Below are 25,963 nucleotides of genomic sequence, written 5' to 3' on the forward strand. Positions count from 1 at the left end.
TCCCAAGGAAGTTAAAAGAAGTGTTTAGATTTTAAAATTTTTCATATTCATGCAAAATATTTTTTTTTACCTAGTAAAATTTTGCCAGTTGTAAAATTTTGTATTCAAAATGTAGTTTCTAACTGCCCTACTCTAAAACAAAATTTTCACATTCATTCGAACATTTATTTCCAAGTTATAGCCATTTATTTGACGTATGACCACTTTCCCCCACCAGACCCTATATCTTCTTGTTGGTAATGCACAACTGAGATTGAATATACTGCAGAACCTCGTTTATCTGGATTTTTGGTTAATCTGGTTAAATGTGCAGCGTTTTGGAAATTTTTATATTTACTTTGAATAATAATTTTAAATTATGATAGCAAGAACAGAACTATAAGCCAGATATTCACTTTTACTTTTGCTTAAATGTACAACTTCCCTGCATGGATCGTACAATAAATTATAGTAATCTAACAAGCATCATGGCTTACTTCAACGTCAGTCCAACGCCACTGCAGCTGAACTATAAATGTAAAGTGTTTGCCCAAAACAATCCTTTGTAATTTTGTTTTGATGTTGTATTACCTCAGTTTGTGATAACAAATAAATGTTTATTTTTCCAGAATTGAATGTACAGAAAATTGTAAATCGAGAAGAAGAGACATGGAAAATGAAATTAAACAACTTAGAAGAGATTTGAAAATTAGGGAAGAAAAGTTGCAGCAAATGGAAAGACAAGCACAGGTAATCTTTCTTCAAATTAAACCTCTCCCCTCCCAACGGTGTGATTTATAGTGTTTTGATCCAAACACAAATGTTCATGTGTGGTTTTTTTTTTTTTGGAACTTTCTCATACTGATTTTTTTTAGTAAAAAAAATGATGCTGTATTAGATCGTGTCATTTTGCTTTCAACTGTCTTGTTGCAGAAGATAATATGAGAAATAAAATTAATTAACAAATAAAAATTCAATAAAAAAAAGCAAATCAATGAAAAATTAATTATAATAAAATGTAGTCTTTAGTGTGATTTTGTTTCCTGTCTTCGATGCGTCTGTTTGTGAGGAAATGAACAATATATTTCTTTTAGTTCACTCGTGGGCTAAAATTTTCCGTCTACAAATGAATTTCCGTCATTTAAAATAGTTGTTAGATAAAAAATAATGGGAAAATGTAATCCTTGCCCCTTTGATCTTTTTCAAATACAGTGAAACTTCTCTAGAGGGACCACGCTCCGTTCCATGAAAAGGTGGTCGTTAAGAGAGGTGGTCGCTCACAGGAGTGTCAACCAAAAATTGCCAGCGAATTTCCCCAAAAAGAGTACTGTAAATTTTATAAAATAAAGAAACATTAAAATTACTTGTCTTTGCTATTTATTGAATATTGCATGATATAAGTGCTGCTACATATGCATCTTTTAAACTTTCTTTAAAAATGAAGAAATTTCAGATTGGTTCATATTTTTTACTTTTTGTGACAATACTTGTCTCTCTGGAAAATTTTTCCATCTGAATTCTCTTTCCACCTCAATGTTTGATAGTTTCCCATTCTTTGCGAATTTTAATTTTATGCTTCAAAATTTTATCAATTTAAGTTTTTCCACAATCAAAAATATCTGCTAACTTCCTTTCTGAATTTTCTTTTTCGTAAGGCTCTATTTGTTACTCTACTGTTCAAGTAACTCATTTATCAGGCATGTTTTAAGTACTAACTTAGACAAGGAGTTAGCTGACATCACACCAAATGTGCTTACCAAGGGCTAGAGAGACCCTAGGGATTATCATAGCAGTGTGACTTTACAGTTTTCATCCCTTCCTTGCACCTGTTGCCCATTAGTAAACAATGTGTTAAAGTCAACTGACCAGTTTGGAATGCAGATTTTTTGTTTTGTTTTGTGGAGAAAAGTTTGCAAGAAAATATTTGGCATCACTGCATTTTTATTTGCAAAATTCCTGAACCTGATAACTTTTAATAGAGATTTAAATGCTAATTGAATGTTTTTGATAGTTGCTTCATTTTAAAGTTTAATATATAATGGTAGCTAATTATAAAATTTTTTGTAATTTTTGTTAAATGCTTAAGAATTGTTTCTGTAACAGTCAACTTGAGATTCCGCCTTAATTATTGAAAATTGTTTTGACTAAAATTTTCGGACAGTTACAGAAACATACTTGAACTTCCGTCTTTAGAGAGAAAAAAATATTTGCACCTTTAATTTTCATACATTGCTATTTTATTTATGAATTTTCCTGTTTCTTTTGGCAATTTATCTTTAAATTGTGAAGTATTTCTTCAAGTTTTTCACCTTCTAGATTCTTATATGCAAAATATGAAAGTTAAAATTTTTTAATAAATGTGTCTAATTAATTTTCTTATGTTTTGACTTCAAATGTATAGAAAATTCTTTTCACCTAAATTCTTTTTATTTGGGTTTATATTGGCTATTTCCAATTGTATTTTATTTGTAAGCATAAACTTACATTGCTTACATATAGTAAATTATTTAATTTCTGCAAATATTTTTTTTTTACATATTGAAATTGGATCACGAGCTGTAAAATATTTCAAAGTATTATGTTGCCAATTGAAGAACATAAATTAATAACATGACAGCATTCACTGTATGCTAAAAATTTCTGATATCTATTTGCTACATTATTATCTGAGTTAACCACAGGGGTAAAAGTTATGTCTTTTGATAAATTTCAGCCTTAAAAAAAATTTTTGTTTTTAAATTAAATTTGAGACTGAGTGATATGGAAGAAAACATAAGTTAAAAACTAAAAAATAATCAGTGTATGAGTGAAGTCAAAGAAATTGTTTGGGAAATGTGCTTTTTTATTTAATTTATGCTATAAGATTATATTACAGAGAAAACTTCTACTTTTTACCAAATGATGAAAAATAAATTATTGAATAAAGTGCGATAATGTTAGATTTTTTTCTCCAGCAATCATCTTTTTTTTAGTGTGCTTATTGATATTTTCTATTTTGGAACACTTCACATGAAAAATAAGTTTTTTAAAAGAAGTTTTGAGTTATCTTATGTATTCAGCTCTTTTTTACTTACCCTAAAACTAAATTTGGGACACAGTCCTTTTAATTTAGAAAATTTCTGTCTTTAGAGTTTTTGAAACTTTCATCCCTGGTTAGGCATCACCTTCAATCAAGTTTTGGCATATACCCTCTTGCATTTTTAATTGATGTTAAATATACATTCTGCTTCTTTTGGGACTACAGCACTGCTGCAGAGGATAGGTAATATGTGTCAATGGGTGAGAGTAACTTGCATGTAATGCAGAATTTGAGTTAAATGTGAGAATTTCATTTCAGTCTTTGTCCTCATACCAGGAAAACATTGGCAGCACGCAGGCTTTGGTGTCTGCTCTCAATGCGATGGAGGAGAAGAACGCACGCCTCGAAAACAGTCTCAGTGCAGAGACACGGCTGAAACTGGACCTCTTTTCTGCTTTGGGAGAAGCAAAACGTCAGTTAGAAATTTCCCAGTGTGAGTGAAACTTTTTTTTACTGCTTGTAATATTGAAAGTACAGTAATTTCTGGAAGAAATGCCGCGGCATTTGCGTGTTAAAAAGTTAAATTCTTTTCATTGCGACCTTCCTGTCGATGAGGTCGTTAATGATTGACTTTTCTTTTTATTGCCCTAATTTTACTCCGATTGTTTTTACAAAACAATAAAGAAATAGATACTGACACATTCTGATACAATTAAATATTATTTATCCTTTAATTAAAAGCTTTAACTACTGTTTGAAAACTGCGGGAAAATCCGTATTACCTATTTGCGAATTTTTTGTAGTTGATTACAAGTAAAGTAGAGTTTGTTTTAGAACTAAAAGGTAATATAAAACCATAAAAGAAACATAAGGAAGCAAAAAATATTTTATTGATGTGTACAGAATAAAAGCGACATATACCAGAAATTCGCAAAAACGAACCATTTTTTAAAAATTGCGAAAATAAACATTTCCTGTACAGAAATATCATTATTGTTCATTTTAGATTGTGTAAAATTCCATTTGCTTTCTTTTTAAACAGTTTATTTGCGAAAAATGTCTAAGAATTCCTCCAAAATTTGGGAATTGATTTAAATGCAAAAGTTTGTTTTTATCTTAATTTTTTCTTTACAAGTTGGAGAACAAAGCTACCTGCAAGTATATACAGTTAATTCTTTCTTTTTAATGGATATTTAATACTTTGATATACCATGAATGTGTAATTCATCGTTTTTAAATGCAGCGCTGACGGTGATGCTGCTTTTCTGAGCATTTAAAACTTTTTTGACACTTTTTCAGGGTGTGGGGATTATGCTAATGCGGCATTTCTACCTGAAATTACTGTAATATAAAACTGCATAGCGAGATTCTGTAAATTTCACTTATTGCATCGTTTCATGTTTATTCTTTTTTTAAAAATACAGTCGAAAGTATTGTATGCAGCGGCAGTTCTCAACTTGAGGGCCCGCCCTTGCTAAGGGGACACAAAAGAATTTCAAGGAAGGTGTGAGTGTATAAAGGAAAAAATAAAAAACTGTGTTATGAAAACACAAGATAGAAGTGAAACTTTTATCTTATATTTTTTCTACATTCTGAACTGTCACTTTATCCTCATGTTTTCTCTCACACCATGCTCTTGTTCTTTCTGCACCTGACTTGGGCATATTCACAAGAAAATTAAATAGTAGTATTTATATAAAGTTGATTTTGTTAATAAAATTAAGCAAACTTTTTACTAGCTATATGGATTAAGCTTTTAAACTCATGTCTCCAATTGAATTAAAGAAATCTTTCAATCCTGCATCCTTTGGAATGCTTTAAATGCCTAAAATCTACAAATATATATTTGCTTAGTGTCAGCCTTAAAATTAATTTGTTAAATTTATTAACAAAACTGACTTTATAGTTACATTGACATTATTTTACAAAAAATACCAATACAGCAAAATATCCGTTTCAATGAAACAAATATTCAGTCCCGATTTCATTGCTACATTGTTTGAATACTGTTATAATGAAATTCCCGTTACAACAAACAAAATATGTGATCTCTTAAAGTTTGTTGTAATAAGATTTCACTGTACTATTATATTTCATTGTTTTTGGCAACAGTTAAAAAGCAGAAGTATTTTACTTTATAACGACAGTATACTCTCGATACCAGGAAGTCGAAGGGACCGTAAAAAAAAATGTTAGAAATATCGAGTACAAAAATTTTAATTTTCGAAATGAGCCAAAAATAATAGAGAAAAAAAGAATGCTCTAGTGAAGTAGCAAAATGTGGGAATTTTCCACGACTAAACTTATCAAAGACTTGGATTACCAAAAAAGTTGCAGAACAGTTTTAAACGAGTTTCAAGCGCCCGGAACAAAAAAGTTAGACAAAGGATTGCACCATTCCTTGTGTCTCTAAAGGCGTTTTCCGTTCATTCCCCCCCTTTTTAGGGATGTATAAATAAGGTCAAAAGGTTTAATGAAATGGCATGAAAAGGGGGTGAAAAGTTTTAGGTAGGTTTTTTGGGCTTCTCAGGACTTAAATTTTTTAACTAGAATGAAAGTGACTAGATAAGCTTCTCTGAATCATTCCTAACCCTTAAGAGAAATTAATGAAAGGTGAGAGAAATTTTTGGAAACATTCCTCGCATTGCTTCGAGACTATAAACTACTGTTTTCCTGGAACAATTATATTTATACAAATACAAATACAAAAGTGACGACCAGCAACAGGCTCTGGGCCCAGCTAGACTGGTCCTAGTCAATTTACAATCCCCAGTGCAGATCAATGGCCCTCTTAAAACTATCTACTCCCTTGCTCATTACCACCTCTTCCGGTAAACTGTTCCAAGGTTCCACTACCCTGCTATAATAATAATTTTTCCTAATATCCATGTTAGCCTGAGATTTAAATAGCTTAAAACAATGACCCTTGTCCTGTTTTCAGTGCTAAATTTCAGCCCCGTAACATCTTTCATTTTAATAAATTTAAACAACTGAATCATGTCCCCTCGGTCTCTTCTTGGCTCAAGACTGTACATTTTTAACCTTCTAAGCCTGGAATCATAGTCTAAGTGAGAAAGTCCATTTATTAGCCTTGTAGCTCGCCTTTGAACCCTTTCCAATACATTAATGTCTTTCTTAAGGAGACCAAAACTGAACAGCATACTCCAAATGAGGTCTTACCAAACTTCTATATAAGGGCAGAAGAACTTCTTTAGATTTGTTTGAAATAGATCTATTAATAAACCCAAGCATCTTATTGGCCTTGTTACTAGCAATGCTGCGCTGTTGGCTAAACTTTAAATCCTGACTTATTAAGACCCCCAGATCAGTAACTTTGTCTGCCTGACTAATGACTGAACCTTGCAAATAATAACTTGTACACTTATTTCCATGCCCTAAATGTAGCACTTGACATTTCCCAACATTAACTGCCATACCCCATTTATCAGCCCACTCCGTAATATGATCTAGATCCTCTTGCAGCTGATTTCCTTGTTTTTCATTTTCTACAGTATCCATAACTTTGACATCATCAGCAAAACAATTCATGTTCCCAGAAATATTTTTGTGAATATCGTTCATAAAAACAATGAACAAAACAGGCCCTAACACTGATCCTTGAGGAACCCCGCTTAAAATCTCACTCCAATTAGAGTAATTTCCCCTTACCACTACCCTTTGTTTCCTTCCGGTCAGCCAGTTTTTTACCCAAATGAAAGTTTTCCCTCCTATTCCTATATCAGCCAATTTGCTAAGTAGAGCAACATGCGGTACCTTATCGAAAGCTTTTTGAAAATCAATGTAAACAACATCTACAGGCTTCTTAGTGTAAGACATTAGTGTTTAGACACTAATAAGATATTAGGACACAATAAGACATTAGACACTTAGTGTTTCATTTGACATTGAAAATATTCGGCATAAGAATGAAAAATAACATTTAAATGAATACGCAAAATCAAGAGGAAAAAGAATTTTTTGTCATATCAAAGTTTTTGAGGTATTGATAGTATACTGTATTATTATTTTTCATTGTTTTTAGCTACAATTAAACAACAACTATGTCGTTTCTGCCATGCCAAAGGATTGTGAATCAGAATTTTAAAGCCCCATAAAAAGTTTGGCTCAATTTTGTGGTCACATGTGAACATTAAATAAATTTTCCAGGGGATCAAAGTTTATATACTCAACTCAGTGCACTGTTTGTGATGAGTTAAATGTTTATGCAAATTGTCTTCTCTTAAATCAATCTTGGAATTGAAGCAGCTGTATCCATTATCACCAATTGGCCAAGTTTGACAATTTTTGGTATTTAAGTTTTCAGGGTAGGATCCAGAAATTTTTGGTCGGGAGGTCAAGTATTAATGGCCAGCATTATACTTTTTATGTAAAAAAAAAGTGTCAATAAAGCAGGGGAGCACCCCCCTCCCCCCATTTTTCAATGGTGCAACCAGCCCTTGATCCTTAAAATTTTCATCAAAAGTCATAAGGCAAACAGGCTGGTCGCGTTACTGTAAGCTTTGAATATGAGATCACAGCTAGAAAATGGTTGGAAAAAGCACACATAATACACACAACATGTAGTTTGAGATGAAAGAGTGGTCTAAAAAAAGGTTAAGCTCATTAGAGATGATTGTTCTTTTGAAAATTAACAAAAAACTCAAAATAACAATAGCTAATAAACGATTCCAGTCAATCTTTTGAATTATGAATGTGCTAAGGAGAGAAGATCCTTAGAATCTTACAGATTTTTTAAAAAAGTGCAAAAATGCTACTGTCTGTCTTTCACGAGAAAAGCTCCCGCCGTCAAGTCTGAGCCCGTCTACTGCCATAGAAACGGACTTTCATTTTCTGTAAGGTTTAGCATGAAGGCTTTTTGGCGACATTTCGCCACTTGTCTGCTCACTTGTGCAGTCGTACAGGTTTTTCCAACATTAAGCTTCCCTTGGAAAAATGAGATGCGCCTCGTTGCTATAGCAGTAGACAGGCATAGACATTTCAGCGGTGGCTTTTCTCGCGATGATCGGACAGTAATGTAGTATTTTTTCAGATCTAAAATGTTTACTTTATAATAAAATTGTCACAGGAGGGTCAGCTGATCCTTTGACCCTCCCCTGTAAGTTTTAATAGGGTTTGGGTTAAAATTGCAGTGCAGTCGTGCAGTTTTGTGCGTCATTGTCTTACTGCATGGGAATTTTTCTTCGTCAAATCTTGTTTCTTTATAATGCACAATGTGTAATGGTCTTTATTCATTTTATGGCAGCATTATTGGCACAGAGAGACAAGGAAGTAGACGAGTTGAAGTCCAAAGTTGCCGAAGTGATGGCCGTTATGCCAGTCACGACCAACCCTGGATGCTATCCTCCAAGCCACAGTCCCACCATCAGCTTGTCCCAAGGAATGATAGTTTCTTCTCTCTTCTGCTCTCCCAAGTACAACAATAGCATGGATGTAGCCGTCGTCTCAAAGAATAACCCCTTTGGAGAGGAAAAGGTCTCCAAGTCTAATCTCGACCCGAATGCGTCGGTCTATACCCCGAAAGTGGCCCGTCTCGGATCGTCGGAATCGGACATCTGAGGAAACCAGAAGAAATTTTCATTCGGAGTTGAGCGTTGAAGAGGGACTGGTGCAGATGTTTCTTTCGCCCCTCTTTGAGTTTATTTGGCTGTTGTACTTCAATTTAGAGGTAAAACTTTATGAAACTAATACAAAAGGCAAAAGAAAATGTTATATGAACATTTTTGGTTGAATCATGCCATTTAATTGCAAACAAAAAAAAATATTTTGTGGCAAAAATCTGCTGTTTTTTTTATTTTTAAGTTGCTGTGATCTTCAGCCTATTTAGGTTCAAGGGAATTTAGTCCCTTCATTTGTTTTCATGCGAGACCACCCATCGAATATTTAATTTTCTCTTTTGTTGTGATGTAATTGCAGTATGCACTATTCATAAATGTTTATCGATGTCATAATTTTTATTGAACTCTTTTTCAATTTGAAAAAGATGGATGCCTGCACCAGTTCTGTACATGGATTAAGCACCCAGTGAAATAATTTAATGTGAAAATTATTCATGCATTACAAGTGCATAAGTTTCTCTTTGTTCAGTTCATTATGAAGCATAGAAGTCTATAGCCCTGTGACTCAAGCACATCTAGTCTTTTTTTTTTAACTGAAATTTGCACAATATTTTATAAGTGTTTGTTTTATTCCACACATGTTCAGTTTTTATGAAAAAAATTATTCCACTGGGTATCATCTTGTATGGTGTTTCATGTGTACGTAAATAGCACATTTTGTGTAATTGCTCATTGAAGATTTTTGAAACGTTTTACTGACGAAGGCAAGAAAAGGTCTTCAACCCTATTACCCCTGTGTTTCAGACACTGGGTGGTCCTGGCATTTCTCCCCATCCTTTTGTTTGACGTTCTATACACACTTTCACATCTTTGTCATTTGCCATCTGCGTTTTGTCATTTGTTTTTCTTTTTCGCAGCAGACAACTGCGAAAAATTGTGGAGACGAGAGCTTTTCAGTTGATGTACCACTTTGAAGTGGAGTTCATAGACCTGAATGTATGAATAATAAAAGAAAAAAGTCTTTCATTGAAACGAGTCTGTTTATTAAGATACACATTTTCACTGTATACGCTACAATTTGAACAAAAATGAGTTCGAAAGTTTGAGTGGTATCAGGAGAAAAATTTTCATCTGGAACGGCAGGATTTATTTGTAAATGCATGCTTGCACTTAAAAGTTTTTTCTCAAAAAGTGTTGCACTTTAAACATTTGATTCTTTGAAATACAAGGGTTGATTCAAAAGTAAGGTTCCCATCAATTTTACAAATGTATAGCACCGTCTTTTCTCATTGAAATTTACATCATTTGAAAGAAAAACGTCTTACCTATATAGAAACATAATTGCCACCTTTTTCTGTGTGTTTCATTCCTTTTTACTTCCTTTTACAAAAAAAGAAGTATTGTATTCACAAAAAAAATTTCACTCAAAAATCGACCTTAATTTCCATTTTGCTCTCCCCCGAATAAATGTTGAGTTTTTCTTTCGACTCGACCACACGTGGATAAGTGCCTAAGAATGTATAGACACGTGAAATATCCGTTTTGACGATTCCCGAGTTAATTACAACGAGTTTTCTCGTGACGTCTGTATGTGGGTGTGTATGTGCATATGTATGTTTGCTTAACTCAAGAACGGTACGTCCTAGAAAGTTGAAATTTTGTACATAGACTCCTAGTGGGGTCCAGTTGTGCACCTGCCCTTTTGGTTGCATTCGAGTGTTCCTAAAGGGGTCTTTGTCCCTTTTGGGGGAGGGAATCATTGTTAATTTCAAAGTAAACTCAAGTGGTGTTATAATTTGGCGGACACTGCGATATATCGCCAGTCTTTTGGTCGTTAACTTGGCGACAAATCTGACGATTTTTTTAAACTAGTTTTCCAATTTGGCCACTGTTGGTTATATTTAGAGAGTAAACTATTGAATCACACATTAAAATTCCCAATAATGAGGAAATTACATTAAATTGGAGTAAAAAAAAAGTCATGTGATGCATACATCAGCTTGTTTGACTTTGTCGTCGCTCCGGAAACGTTGGCCATCAAAGTGTTCCTCAACTCAAGAAACAAGTGGTAATCACTAGACTCGAGCTTCAAACTGCTATCAAGAACGGAGTGGTTTGTTGACCGCATGTCCCACTTAGGCGGTACAATTCTGCGACACACGATAGAGAAGTTAGGGCACCGCCGACAATAATGGGCAGAAAAAGATGGCGATTATGTCTAAAAATAGAGAAACGTTTTTTTCCAACGATGTAAATTTCAATGAGAATAGACAGTGCTGTATATTTGTAAAATTTATGGGAACCTTCCTTTTGGATGGACCCTCGTCTATTTTCTACAACGCAATCCTTTTTGACAGAAAAGCTTATCATAGAATTCATTTAACACTTGTACTATTTTTAAGTGATAATTTTCACAAAACACAATGGTCAGTTTTCTTCGTGGAATGTTCGAAATTGTAAGGTTTTTTTTTTGAATGACCCATATAAGAGGTATCTACATCAATATTTTAAAAGGTGGATTTTTTTGATGAATGTGTGTTCAAAAATAGTAACCTCTAACAAATGCAGTATAACTTCAATTTAAAAATACCCGATTTAACGCTTTCCTCAATTTAATGATAAATTCTGCTGGTCCGGATTTGACCTCATCGCTGCATTGAATGTCTATGCTCCTTGATTTAACAATCAAGTTTTCCAGTCCCTTGACAATAGTTAAATCGGAGTTACACTGTACTTTTACGAGAGGAGTGAATTGTTTGGCAGTGGTTGTGTGTATTAATTTATGAATAAGATATTTGAATTCTACAAGAATTGTAATGAAAATCTAATATTTTCAAATTAAAATTGCAAATCAAACGAAAAAAAAAAGCATCTTGGGCACTTCCAGAAGAAAATTTTCTTCCATGACAGTGGATGGAACTAACGAAACTAACACAAAACAAGACAATTGTTAAAAGTTCAAATATATTAAATTAGCATAATATACAGAATAGTCACATATACCATAAAGTTAACTGCATCATTAATGTCAGATATTATATTTTTGAGAAAATAAACAATTAAGGTCAGTCATGCTTAATTGGGTAACGGATAAATGCATATACGAATAAAACCTCCAGGAACAGAATATTTCCCTTTAGCCTTTAGACGCGATGTTAAAGATCCCCGCTCAATCAAATAATTTTATTCGGCTCTCACAAATATTTTTATTCTGAAAAAATCTATAAATAAAACAAAGAATATATATATATATATATATGTATGTGTGTGCATGTTCCCTATACAAAATCCAGTTTACATCGGTTCTCGACCAAATTTGGGAGGGAGGTACTTGGGCACTCAAAAAGGAGCATAGGAGGGTTTTCAAAAGCCAACAAAAAACCGAACCATTCGAATTTAATTTTAAGATCCGAAAATGGCATTAAATGGCTCATTCTACCCGAAATAATTATTCAATGTTCTTGCTTTAGGTCCCATTTGAAAGCTCACAAAAAATACTTCTGAAATTGATTTACTTTCTTCAAATTAAAAAAAAGTCTTTAATATCACTGAGGAAAAATTTAAAAGCATTTTTAAGCCTAATAGAACAGCATTTTCATATCGGGAAAATCGATTCCGCGATCTCATTTTAAATTAGCGTGAAAAAACTATTCAGAAGGTCCACTTTTCTTTTTACTGACTAAATAAAATTTTGTTTTCGCTTTTAGGGAAAATTTTTTCCTTTTGATTATTATTTAGCAATTTATCTTCCTTTTTATTTGTACTGCCAGCAGAAGATAATCAAGGATTTTAGTTGTATTTATGGAGGGTTGCGTTTAATTTATTCTCAAATTTTTGATTTGCTGTTTTCTTTCTTTAAGAATAATTATTTTGACGGGAAATTTTACAGTATTTTTTTTTTTTTCTAATTGAAGTCTGATTGTTGAACATGCGTCACTTGACAATTTTCGAAGTAGACCGTGCAAAGCTGGGCAGTGCAGCTAGTTTTGAATAAAATAGAAATAGTTAAGTAAGAAGAATCTACTGACATAAAAACATAAATTTCTTTGTCATCAACGGGCAAGAAAAACATTCATATTTCATCAAAACAATTCATCTGTGCTATCTAATTTCTTTTGTCATTGCTATTACAAAAAAAGAAAAAAATTAATAATGCAGTGTATATTTACCTAAATAACACAAAGAAATATTGCATTTCAGCCAATAAAAAATTGATAAATCAAAACATGGCAGAGGAGGGGTCAGAAAAGTGTTTCCAAAGGACCTTTGGGATATAAATTTACATAATATTATATAATTTACATAATAAATTTATGTAAATTTAAATCTGTTGTTTCCCCAAGTTTAATATACAGTAGACCCTCGTTTTACACGGGTTTATTTTATGCGGCTTTAATTATACGCAGTTTAAGATTTGACACCTTAATTTTACTTTACGCAGATGAGTTTCGATTTTATGTGGGTGTGGAATTGCAAACAAAATTTTACCCTCTTTCAAAATTCAAACTTCTGAGATTGCAGATAACAAGTAATGAACAGCATTTTGGCGTGCTAACAAGCAAGCTTGGGCCACTGGAGATATTTTTTGTGATTGCTTCCAGAGCTCTTTGAAGAAGTAAAGTTATTCATCCTCACACAATTCAGAGCTCACTGGAAGAAGAGCTTTTAGAAGTGACAAAGGAGAACGAAACCGAGGACACATACATCGATAACACACAACCAAAAGCCTTCACACTGAAAATTTTGAGCCATTCCTTGACAATGGCAAATGATCTTTCTGCTTTTTTAGTGAAGGAAGATCCCGTCGTAGAAATTGAGCGAGGGATCATGAAAGCCTTAATGCCCCACAAAAAACTACAGAGGAGAAAAAAATAATTGAATGCCAAAATAACAAAAACGCTTTTTTTATAAACACCAAGTTAATTCATGTTTTCTTTGTGCATGTTGTGCATATACAGTTGGCTCTCTGTTTAACGACGTTCTATTTAAGAACCTATTCTACTTAAGGACGATTTTTTGTGGTTAAACTTATTATAAAATCAGTCATCACTAGAATGAAACATTTTTTTAATCTATGGAACCTAACCCCTATTTTAACACTATTATTAAGTCTTAATTTATGCAGTTTTGATTTACGTGGCATTTCCGTGGAACGTAAACCATACACAAAACAAGGGTCTACTGTGCTTAAATTTCAAATAAAATTTCAGATTTTAAATGAAATTTATGATGTCTAAAAGTATACATAGTCTGGCTCTGATAAGTTGACCTCTCATCTGTTGAGGCTTAAACAGTGGCATGTATTAAAAAAAAAAGGGGCCAGGAAAGCTGGTTTTCTTTGCAATAACGACTTTGGTTCTGTTCCCTTTAAAAAACTTATTGTTCTATACAAACATAAGAAAATTCGTTCCAGGCCAAGCATCAAATTACCAGAACCCCAATATATTTTGAAAAAAAGATTTATTAATCGTATTAAGAACTAGAAAACCGCCCGTCAAGGTTTGACGGGTAAAAATTGCTTCAACATTTGAACGAAGCAATTGCCTGTTTGGCGATATTTTGATAGTTGAAATTTTAACTCCAGTGGATGAACCCTAAACTCCAGTAGATAGCGTTTACTGTTGACCGCTTTTTCGTTTCTTCATTCCTCTGAAATGAGTCTTACCAGTAAAACAGTTAAGTTACCAGATCCAGTCCAGCCTCGTCAAAATAAAATTTTCCCGTGCATGCCAAACATTACCAAAAAATATCAAATTATCATGCTGTGGAAGTTTCATTGTTGATGACGTCAGGAGCATTACTCGATCATTCACTATTATATGTATGAGGATTATTCAATGTTCACCATTTTTGAAAATTTCTTTTTTTGCTGCCCCTAAGATTGTAAAAATTTTTTACTAATGCTGAATTTTTTTGTGACCTTAAGTAATTAATGAACGATTGTGTTGTTGTAAAAGAAAGAATTCTTAAAACAGTATATAAAACTTTATTTTTCAGATTTGAAAGTAAGTAAAAAGAAGGTGGGAGGGGTGACATTTATGACGTGACGAAAAAAATTAATTCAATCAAATCTATTAAGCAGAATAAATAGTGAGAAGTATGAAACTGAGTCAACTTAATAAGCTGCAGTGTTAAGACATTTCAAATATGCTTGGCCTTCTAAATTCTGTAAGCTGTCGAAACACAGAGCTACTGTACAGCTAAATTGATGCTTAAAGAAATTTTTTTTTTATAATTTCATTAATTGAATATAACATATAGTTATTTATATAAAAAGTCTAATATCACAGACTTGTATAATGTCTATACACATTTTCTCATCAATTTCAGTCTAACGTTGGGTGATAACGCCCTTTTCACTCGATTTTCCAATTGAAAATGAATCACAATTTAGACATTTTTATTCAGAATGCATTGATGTCGAAGAATTGTTCGAAGTAACATTCTGGCTGCCAATTGCTCCATGAAAATAATGAAGCAATAGTTTTTCTCTGAACTTTGTTCAATGATGCTTGAGTCAATTCTTCATGTAGTCTTTAGAAACCCATCAAAAGGACAAGTCCTTAAAATCGTTACAGTAAAACCTGTAAAGTTGACTACCTGTCTAAGTTGTCTGCTCTTGTCAGGTACAGAATTGGTACTTTTCCATATATATATCAAACTCTACAAGTTGACCACTTGTTTAAGTTGACCACTAAAGTACTGCATGGCTTGAGGTCAACTTACACAGGTATCATGATACGTCATTCTGCAACAGCAATTTAGTCGACATTTTTTATTGGGGAAATCTAGAGCAGGGTTTTTAAAAGCTATAAACATTTCGCTACTCTGCCGTTGCATATTCAAGAATTTTTTGCAATAAATGTGCATGTAAGTTCATAAAATATTTCTTTCTGAGTTGGAAAAGACTTCAACTTGTTAGGCAGAAGCCCAGTTATCAGCTCTCCATAGTAGCAGGTACATGTTGTCCTGCAGCAGCGTCGGAGCATTAACAGTAGCATAGCGACCTATCAGGTTTCGGTAACCTTTTCCCACAGTTGCAATATAAGGCACAGCATTGGAGGCTGATGAATCTTTGCCATCAGTTGATATTTGCCCGAAGAGAGGTAAGATGGCTTTTACTTCTTCTTCGAAGGGGCGGAAAATGGTGATAGGTCTCATGGTGGTTCCTTCTGCTACTACAATGCAGCCCCATGTAGTGCCAATGTACAGATCACTTCCCACACTTGCCATCGCTGTCACTTGACATCGTCCAGCTACAAAAAAAAATAAATAATAATTTGAAATTTGGCATCTTGAATTCAAATTGTTTTTTGCAATCACGAGTGTGTGTGTATGTAGGCGTGTGTGTGTGGAGGGGGGGTATCTATGCGTGTGTAGGCATGTGTGTTTGTGTCTGTGTGCAGGCATGAGTGTGTGTGTAGGTGTCTGTATGTATGTGTGTGTAGGTGTATCTACGTGTGTATGCGTGTGTGTGTGTAGGATATGGATGCAACCTGGAGACGGTTTTCGCTAGAGGAGCAGCATCATGAGGTCGGTCGACAGTGGTGCTGCAGAGGAAGGCGGGGAAAATGAAATCATAGGGCATGAAAACAGTGAAGTGAGAACAATTAGCAATCGTGATTGCTCAAAAATAAATAAATAAAATAAAAATAATGGAAATAACGTGAAAAACAAAAAGTAAGTTAAATGAATTAATTAACGAACGTTTTGATGCAAGTCATTGGAGAAAGCTTTTTCATCCAAGTTCACACTTCTTTGCATTGAAAAAGGTGTTCCTTGTATAACACCAAAATACGTGTCCGCATTAATTTGCAATTCTTGTGCATCGAAACGCTGGGTAATTGATTCATTTAATTTTCAAGCAAAGCTATTTATTTGTTAAAAAGTAAGTTATTAAAAAAAAGTTTAGTTTAATTTGAAATTGAGTAGTTAAAGTTATGCATCGTTTTATTTATTTCAAGGTTAGGTCTAATTGCAACATTGGAATGATAGCAGTTACACATTCTTGAGCAGTCAAAAAAAAAAAAAAACATAATTAATTATTTCGTCATATTAAAACTCACACCAAAATAATAATTAAAAAAAAAAAAAAAAAAAAACAATTTTGTGAGAATAATTGCCGATGTACAGAAACTTTGCTTCCTTTCATTTAAGGGCAACTATGAAGAGATTACAGATGTATTTGGCTTTCTCTTGAGGGAAGATAAGCTTTGATACTGTATGAAATGAGCCAGATGCTGCAAATACCACTGGACACTAAGCAATGCTGCCTGGGGCCCAAGCATTAGCCTAGATAGAATTTTTTTTTCTTGAAGTCAAAACTCAAACATTATTGTTAAATACAGTGGTTACGGATAATTTTTTTTAGACACTTAAGATTTCCTAATGCTGAAAAGTTATTTAATTATTAGTTTCAAATCACATTGATAAAAGTAATTAAAAATTTAATTAATGAGTTAAATTCAAATAAATATAAATTTTCCTTTTATTACTTTGTAATGTTATAAATATAGTTACAAACATGAAAGCTGTTAAATCCAGTTTCTTAAGTATGTTTAATTTTTTTAATATTTAAAACAATTTAGTTACAAATAGTTTTATCCTTCTGTCTCTGAATTTATGTCTTAGTTTTACATAGTTTTACTTTTACCAAAAAAATAAATAAATAAATAAATAAAATAAAATAAATAAATAAAAATAAACCAATAAAAAATTTTTTAAAAAAAGGTAAACACTCAATAGTTAATTATACATTACCTAATTATTATGGACGATACTATTTTTTTTTAACATTTTCTGTGAACTAATATAAATATTCTCTGTTCAGAAATGAACTAAAATTTGCTTAAAATACAACCAAATTTATATAAATTTCTAATAGCTTTTGAAGCTGAATCCCACATTCTGGAAGTTACATCTCAGTCTAGAATGTCTTACCAAAAGTATGGTGAAAAGGTTTTAGAAAAACAATATAGCCTACGCTGTTGGGCATCAATTGAGGGGATCTTCTCTAGTTCTGGACTGATTCATTCCAAACTCAAACGGATTTGGTGTCATACAAAAAGCTTCAATATTAAAATAACCCAGAACAAGTTTAGATTTCAAGTTCACTTACGACTCAAACGTTCTTCAATACTGATAGACATCAAGCTCTCTGAACAGGGAGCCAACTTAGAGCAATCCAGTTTATGTAGGATCGTTCGATTAGCAGTATCCCACTGATATGCAACACAACCTAAGAAAAATACCAAGAAATTAGGAAGCATTTAAGAGGAATAAAACAATTAGTTTCTGTGCAATTAGAAAATAAATGCAGATTTTTTTTCTCCAAACTTAACAATATTATTTCAGAAACAAGTAAACAATAGACACACTTGGGTAACTGGCATTTTGTTCAGAATATCAGCTGATCTTTCTCTTTTCAAGATTAAAGTAGTTTAAGAAATAAACTTAAGTAAATTATGCTGTACACTGACCCTCCCCTCACTGTGCCTTTAGTAAATAAAATTCCATTAAAAACAATGTTTTCTTACTTTACAATTTTGTAAAACATACATGCCAAATGTTACCTATCTGAAAATCCACAGTAACTTTTGTGGATATTTTTCAAGATTAAAAGTCAAAAAAGGATATATTTTCTTGAAAATTAAAAGCGGTGGCACTTCTAATGATTATAAAAAGTTTTTAAAAAAAATTCAAATAACCTTTGCTTAAGAAGTTGAGCCTATTTATTCATGGTACTCCGACAAAAAAAAAAAAAAGAAAGAGGTCCAGATTGTTATCATGATAAACTGAAAACGGGATCAAGATTAATCACAATCAAGGGATTGCTTACTGCTGATATGGATAGTATTAGCTATACTCTTCACTTGATCTCATTACACGTATTTAGATACAATTTTTTTTTAAAAGCAATCTGCAGTATTTTTTACAAATAATATGATATTGTATCCAGGATTATCATGTTCAAGATGGGAACACAGAAACTTATTACAAAAATAATGAAAGTTTGTGAAAGGCTAGATTTTAATGCAAAATGCTTTTATAGGTAACCTTTTGTTTTGCAAAACTTACATCTACTTGTGTCATTGTTTTAAACTGAAGGAAACTTAGAACTAGATTCACAAAACAGCAGTGTACGGTGTATATATATTTTTTTCCTAAGTTAAACAAAACACATGAAAAGTGAAAATTTGATTGCCTACGCCAGCTCTTCTTAATTTGTTTAAAAAGTGGAACCCTTTTGGGCGTCAATTTTTTTTTCTCAATTGTTTAGTTTGCACGCAACATTCTAGGAATAATTTATTATTTTCAAATAAAAGCACATATTTTGTTTTAAAAGAATATCCCAAGACTTAACAAAAGGAAATTCAATTATTCACTTTTTTTCAAGTTTTAATTTTAATGCTGCAAGTGGTAACTGTTTTTAATATGGCAAATACATCCTTAACATACTATACTATACTATACTATATACGTACTATATATACTATAAAAGCTGCATTCTCAGATCAGGTTCAGCACTAAGTGGTAATATTTAGTTTTTGTGGATTGATAAGTTGAGAACATAAATTTAGTTGCAAATGATAAAAGTGCCAACAAGCAAATTTGTGACAATTGAGAACATTCATCTTTTAAATTGCATCAGAATTTCACTGAATGGCACTATATAAAATTCCTGGTGCTAGAAAGGATCAAGTGCCATTTCAGTATAAGAGTCGTATTATAGAACTGACGTAATTGAAGGCCATACATTAACAATAAATGGCTTTTTGATCCCCTATTGATATTTTCTCAGTCGTTTGTTTTGAAACACTCCTTACTCAAATCTTACTTTTTAACTAATTTGAATGTTTTGAAAAAAAAGTGCGAGTTTCATGGAACCCTTGAGTGATATTCATAAAACCCTGGGGTTCTGTGGTATGCAATTTACGAAACGCTGGCCTACACATATATTGCTACAAAACTTGCAGGTGTTGGCTATGGATGACATAACTTTTCCTTTATTTATTTATGTATATAGGTCATAAATAGAAACATCACTTTTTTAAATAAGATTTTTAATAATTGATTTTTTAAAAAAAAAAGCATTAAATATAATGAAAAGTCCTTGACGCATTTAAAAAATTCATAGAAAACCAACAAATTCTCGTATGAATTTGCAGTTTGCACCATAATACTTCACAGATTCATGAGTTTTTATGACATCGAAAAAAAAAAATGAAAAGGGGAAAAAACGAAGAAGAAAAAAGGCATTTTGCAGCCAGTGTGTCAGTATATGCTATGCTTGTAATTCTTCGTTTAGTAATTTTCATTCCTTTTTACGTTTTCCCATGTCAACAAAAACGACAAAAAGTTAAAAGTTACTTTTAAATTCTCTTCTTTTCTAAATACTCTTCTTTTTTTACCCCTTTTCATTTTTTTTTTTTCCGATATCATAAAAACTCTTGAACCTGTGAAATATTATGGTGCAAACCACAAATTCATACGACAATTTGTTAGTGTTTTAAATGTGTCAAGGACTTTTCGGACACCATGCATTTCATGGAAAGAGTGCAGCAGCCAACACTTACCAGGATACACATAAGACCAAACAACTGGTTTCTCACAGAATCCTCCCACCAACTGATACACATCCAAATTATCAACAACAGAATCATAGTGGTACACTATTTCTTGATTTGTGATGACAGATTCCTTTGCAGAGTAAATAGAGATTTTTCCTTGAGTTTGTCCACACCAAAGTTCACAACTATAGGGGAATAAAATATGCAGAACAGAAAGATTAAAGTTCAATTGTCCATTTCAAGTGAGGAAATTAAATGTATCAGAATTAAAATTAAATGAACAACTTAATTGAAAATTAACTATAGTCAGGGCAAACTTAACCTGACAGCATTGTGAAGTTCCTAATCATAGCATTATGATGCTACGTCAGGTTTGCCCCAACTATAGTTACGAAAAGTAAAGAGCGCGTTATTTCATTGTATGGAGATTGGACACATGGTATGGACACATTGTTTGGCTCAAGCCAGCTGAAGGACAATGGCTGTCAAGTAATTGACAAAAGATTCCAAAATTAAAAATGTAGATGAAAAATTTTTAGTCTAAAAGATTTGGCTAATTTATTTGTTTTATACAATTTTTTTAAATGATAGAATCACACATGTTTAGATATTTACGAAATGTTGAGAAAACATTATTCTAAAAATAAAAATTCACGTAATTTCTACACGCTTCTACCTCAAATCCATATTTTTGTTTTGATAAACATTGTTGATGCTGTGACTGTAACTAGAGATAGCTTGTGGTTTGAATTTGTGCAGAGGGATCCAACTCTTTGCATTTCTCGCTTTTGAAAAGTAGCTCTCAAGTTAAAGATTGAACAAAATGGGTACTCCTTAGAAAAGAAACAAAATAAATTGCATAAACAAAATAAAAACCTGTCTCCATAATTTTCAAAACAAATTTCAGCAAAAGCAATACACATAACTGTATTATATTTCAAAATTCTTTGGCTAAATTTGCATAAAAATAAAAATACAGTCAAACCTCCATAAATCGAACTTCCACATATCAAAATTTTCTATACATCAAAATCCCAGCAAATTTCTATGTTCATTATATAGAAAAATTGTTTATCGACATTTTTTTTCAGACAGTTGTAGATTTTTTCCCCCACTTAAGACTGTTTGTCTCATGAAAAACAAAGGTTAGAGGAGAAAATTATGTTCACTAAAGGTTGTTACGGAACTCATAAGGAATCTGGGGTTGAAGGGTGTGTAGTTAAGTCGTTGTTCCATTCTGAAGTTCTTAAATTCCCTCAAGTTTATTTCAAATCTTAGTTGTAACCAGTGACACTGTAAAACTAGTTTCGATTTATCCTTTTTGTCTGTTGATTATCATTCCTAGTCTTCTTAGCTTCAGTAAAAAATCATCTAAGTAGATTGATTTTTTACTTTTCTCTTGATCACATTGTTAAAACGAAAATCTCCGAATGTTGCGATCAAGTTAAATTGCCGAAGAATATGAAGATGTATGCTGGCGTAAAATTGTAATTTCTGTTAATTTTTTAATCATTAACTTTCATTTAATCCGATGCTCGTATAAATTATAAATTTGGTTTCATATACGAAAATTAGCTTTTATTTTAATGTTTTTGGATTCTTTTATGATAAAATAAGATTGTTTCCATATATCGAATTTTTTCCCGGCAATTTGCTACTTCGATGTATGGAGGTCCGAATATAGATGACAGTTGTTGTTTGTACTGTCTTAATTCTTAAGTGCTTTCGCATAAAAAAGATTGATTATGAGCTCAAATATGCATAAAAAGTGCATTTATGCATTGTTTGAAAAACTTTTCCACTTCTGTATGCTTGGATTATTAAATCATAATCTAGGAGGTCTTTTTGGACCACTAAATTTTTATAGCTAGTGTGTGTCCACCATACACATAGAGGGAAAATATATTTCACTTACCAATTATTTCCCAAATCAATAGTTGTTATGCAAAATATTGATCCTCCATTATTAGCCAGTTCTTCGATATTGTAGAGAGCAGAATCCTTTTCAACTTCAATATCTTCCTCCTCAGATGTTTCCAGCTTGGGATGGTCAATGCAACATAACCACAGCTGACCCCCACTGGTAGCCATGGCAACACCATTTTGTCCTGGGAGGGTACACATACTTCGAATGGCAGATACAGTGGGAGCATGGGGGTCAACAGAAAATGAGCTGATCATTGTATGATTAGCAATACTGAAAAAGAAAACAGACAGAAATAAACTAAACATCATGTTTAGACAACTTAAAAACAAAAATCTGCTGCCAAAAATGTGCTAATAAAAATCTATGAGGGACACTGCTTTACTTCCTAGTATGCCTACTAAATAGAATGTATTTTCCAACAGTTAAAAAAATGAGTTTCTTAGAAATGGGAAAACTAATCTTTCCTGATTATAAAGTTAAGTTGTAAGTTGTTCGTGATTATAAAGTAAGTATTAGTAGTAAACAAGAAAGAATGAAAAGGTAATAATTATAAGAAAAGGACGGATAACACTCAAAATCTTTAGGGGACAGTGGCATTTTTCTTACCACGGAAGTTAGTGTTTTATTGTTTCACTTCTTAGTAGATATTGAACAAAATTTATTTCAATGCTTTTTTTTTTAATTGATGTGGAAACTAAAGTAAAAAACCACAACCCAGATCAGGGACAGACCTGGATAAATTATCATGCCACTAAGACTACAACAAAGGAATTTCAAACATCTGTCTGTAGCTTTGAATTTGAAAGTTCAGTTGGGAATAGGTCCCAGAGCTTTACTTTCAATTAGGAAGACTTTCAGTCCTCAATGTTATTTTTTACTTGGAGACTATATAATTAACAAATTATCATAGCTCACAGTGAAAATATAATTAGAGATGCTGGTTTGGGTTCATTTTGGCTTTTCGAAAGCAAGATCAGTGGTTCAAGTGTGATTTTCATTCATTTTGCGAAAAGATGCTGTTCTTAAATTTTATTTGAAAAAAAAAAAGAAAAAAAAGCATACACAGACATTCACACACAAATTTTTAATGCTCGTTTTTTTTTTCTTAGTACAGAAAAAAATCTTGAAGGGTATAAAACAATAAAATATACATTTTCTTTCATAAAAATTAATAAGTAAATGAATAAGAGAATTTACTTGTAAATATGTATTCTTGCTTTTGAATCTCCAAGCCACAAGTCATTATCGACAACACATAAGCATGTTACAGTAACTGTTTCTATTGTCAGGGTCTAAAAACAAATAAAATGTTTGAACCAAAGGGGGGAAAACCTTGAATTTAAATAAAGCATCATTTACATGACCAATTATTAATAGTTTTTATACAAGTCAGTGGTATGCCCTAGAAACTATGGATGACGGGATTTCAGGCATCAATTGTGAAAAAATACAACAAACAATAGTAATCATGAGAACAACAAATTATTGTATAAACATAGTGACACATATACTGCCGTGTGCAGGTAAACGGCAGTATCTGCAGAAATGAGTTTTCGAGATATTTGAAAAAACGCGTTTTGGATTTAATGCTAACAATAAGGAAATGTTGGAATTAGACGTCTTTATCGCGCCTTTTTTCAGCGGAAACCAAATAAGCGAACTTGTACAATAAAGGGAACATACAATAGATGACAAAAATGCAAAAAAATGAAAAATTAAAAATTTGCAGTTACTGCCCTTTACCTACCCACGGCAGTATACATGAACATATGTGTTTGCGTCAATGCATATTCTTTTATTTGGAATCATTGGGACCACAACAATCAAAATTAAAGTTGATTTCTGAATTATAGAAAGTAAAAGATTTTGTAAAAGATCACCAAGCTGCCGGTCTGTCGCATTTTCTGAGAAATCTAAACAACAACATGGCTGTTACCTATTTTGTTGACGAAACAAATAACCAATTTTTTTTTTGAAAGAATCTAAAACAAAATAACTCGCTTATTTCAAGTACCTGTAGTATTCCTGTTTAAAGAACATAAACTACCCAAGCAAAAAGTGCTACAGTTGGCAGTATTGGTGACTCATTGCATGAGTCCCGTGAATTTTTGCAAATTAAGAAATCTGACTCCACTAATTTAATTTTTAAAAAAGTTTTGAAAATTCTGGGCTCACACAAGGAGATATATGGTATATTTTAAAACAATCAGATGTAAACAGAATGTATGAAAATGTCATACGTTAATTATAGAATTTAAAACAAAATTTTAAGAATTCTTTTCTGTGAAGTACTTTATGTAAAATTTTACTTTATGCTTTAACATTTTATGGTGTGGATGATTCTGACTACTGACATCAATTGAAAAATTTTTACATGTGACACAAAGATACAATTTTAAGAAATATATATAATGATTTTATTGTTAGTATCTAATTATTAAATGAAAACTAACTTTGTATTCTAACCAAGATTTCTGACTGCAAGTCAAGATATCCATTTGTTTTCCTAACCGACTGAACCACAGCTCCCACAAATTATCTTGAACCGAATGATCTGCAAAGAATGATAATAATTTCATTATAGCATTTCTTTTAATATACCTGCAAAGAATGATAATATAATTTCATTACAGCATTTCTTTAAATATATCTTTTTCTTTATTGGTATCAAAAGTCATAAAATTCAATATAAGTATAGAACTCCAGTTTATAACTTCAGTGCTAAAAACTAAATAAATAAATGCTGATTTTAACACACATTAACATGTACAAAAAAAAAAAAAAAAAAAAAAAACATTCCATGCATATTCCATTATATTCAACAATCAGAGTCCTAAGCCAATTTTTATTCATCAATATTGAAATATCTTTGAACTATATTTCCCATATGGAGAGGTCTTTGGAGCAATCAAATATTACTTTAAAAATTTCTGGATACTTACTTTCTACTTGAATGCCTTTATGATAGTTACCAATATTAATACAGAAGCAAATGCCCCTCCCATCTTTTTCTGTTTTTAAAATTTATAAATTTTAAATATATATTTGTATTCAAAAATTAATGGGCTAATTGATTTTATCTTTTTGCAATTGACTCAATATATTTATACATATGTGTATTTTGGGGTGAATTCATAAATTTTCTGGTACCAGAATGGTAATGAGAAATAATTGAATTGATTTTTACAGAAAAGCAACACTTGATTGGTGTTCGGGTGCATATACATTACAGTGGACTCTATTTTGATGACTCATGGGACAGAACAAAATTATGGTGGTGTTCACTGTAGAGGGATAATGGATAAAATACCTGTAAATTAGTGCTTTAAAAGCCTGTCGATTTGTATTACTCTGCTTACTCATGCCAGTCCCGTGAATCTGCCGGGCTGGGGTTTCGAGCTTCATTTCTCGCGCCCGTGATATTGCCGTGCTGGGGTGTGCAATATTAACGCGATGAAACGATTAAAATCAATTAATTTCTTTGGCCCAGAATACATTTTATTTCTCTTTTTATACAATAGATGGCAGCACCAGTCAATTTTAAACGTAATTGCAGATTTTAAATATAATTGCAGAGATGCAGGAAGGAATTTTTGTACTACTTACCAGATGGTGACGTTGGCTTCTGTATCTCAAGCTTTGAAATTTACCACACAAGAAAAATTTACTTATCTTTACTTGTATTACACAAAAGATTAATAAAATTCTTTTTTAATGTTTAAAGGACGTATTTCTTAAATTTTCGCTGCTTGCTTGGGCTTGCTTGTTGACTTTTCATAAAATTTTAATTTTTTTAAAAATTTCAATCTAAAAAATATTGAAAAAGAAAAATTGAATGCACTTGTTGTACATACACTTATTTTTATATAATTTTCTTATTGCAAATTTTACA

The 25,963-nt window shown here is 32.1% G+C and overlaps 2 protein-coding genes across 4 annotated transcripts in view; one reads left to right on the forward strand and one right to left on the reverse strand.

Annotated features, from left to right (window-relative positions):
* Positions 1-9,603, forward strand: part of LOC129223972 (macoilin-like) — a 125,927-nt gene extending 116,324 nt beyond the window's left edge. The window contains exons 10-12 of one of the 3 annotated variants that reach the window (XM_054858359.1): positions 609-729; positions 3,317-3,491; positions 8,262-9,603. In XM_054858359.1, the coding sequence (XP_054714334.1) occupies positions 609-729; positions 3,317-3,491; positions 8,262-8,575 (610 nt within the window). In that variant the 3' untranslated portion in view covers positions 8,576-9,603. The remainder of the gene's footprint in view (positions 1-608; positions 730-3,316; positions 3,492-8,261) is intronic. The other 2 variants (XM_054858358.1, XM_054858357.1) reach the window with 2 other exon arrangements.
* Positions 9,604-14,545: 4,942 nt separating this feature from the next.
* Positions 14,546-25,963, reverse strand: part of LOC129223856 (leucine-rich repeat serine/threonine-protein kinase 1-like) — a 102,934-nt gene continuing 91,516 nt past the window's right edge. Inside the window, exons 26-31 of the mRNA XM_054858217.1 lie at positions 24,525-24,625; positions 23,269-23,363; positions 22,060-22,341; positions 20,151-20,329; positions 17,693-17,812; positions 14,546-15,830 (exon numbers count right to left, since the gene is read on the reverse strand). Coding sequence (XP_054714192.1) covers positions 15,493-15,830; positions 17,693-17,812; positions 20,151-20,329; positions 22,060-22,341; positions 23,269-23,363; positions 24,525-24,625 — 1,115 coding nt within the window. The 3' untranslated portion in view covers positions 14,546-15,492. The remainder of the gene's footprint in view (positions 15,831-17,692; positions 17,813-20,150; positions 20,330-22,059; positions 22,342-23,268; positions 23,364-24,524; positions 24,626-25,963) is intronic.

Source organism: Uloborus diversus, chromosome 6 (assembly GCF_026930045.1).
Source record: "Uloborus diversus isolate 005 chromosome 6, Udiv.v.3.1, whole genome shotgun sequence".
Taxonomy (NCBI): Eukaryota; Metazoa; Arthropoda; class Arachnida; order Araneae; family Uloboridae; genus Uloborus; species Uloborus diversus.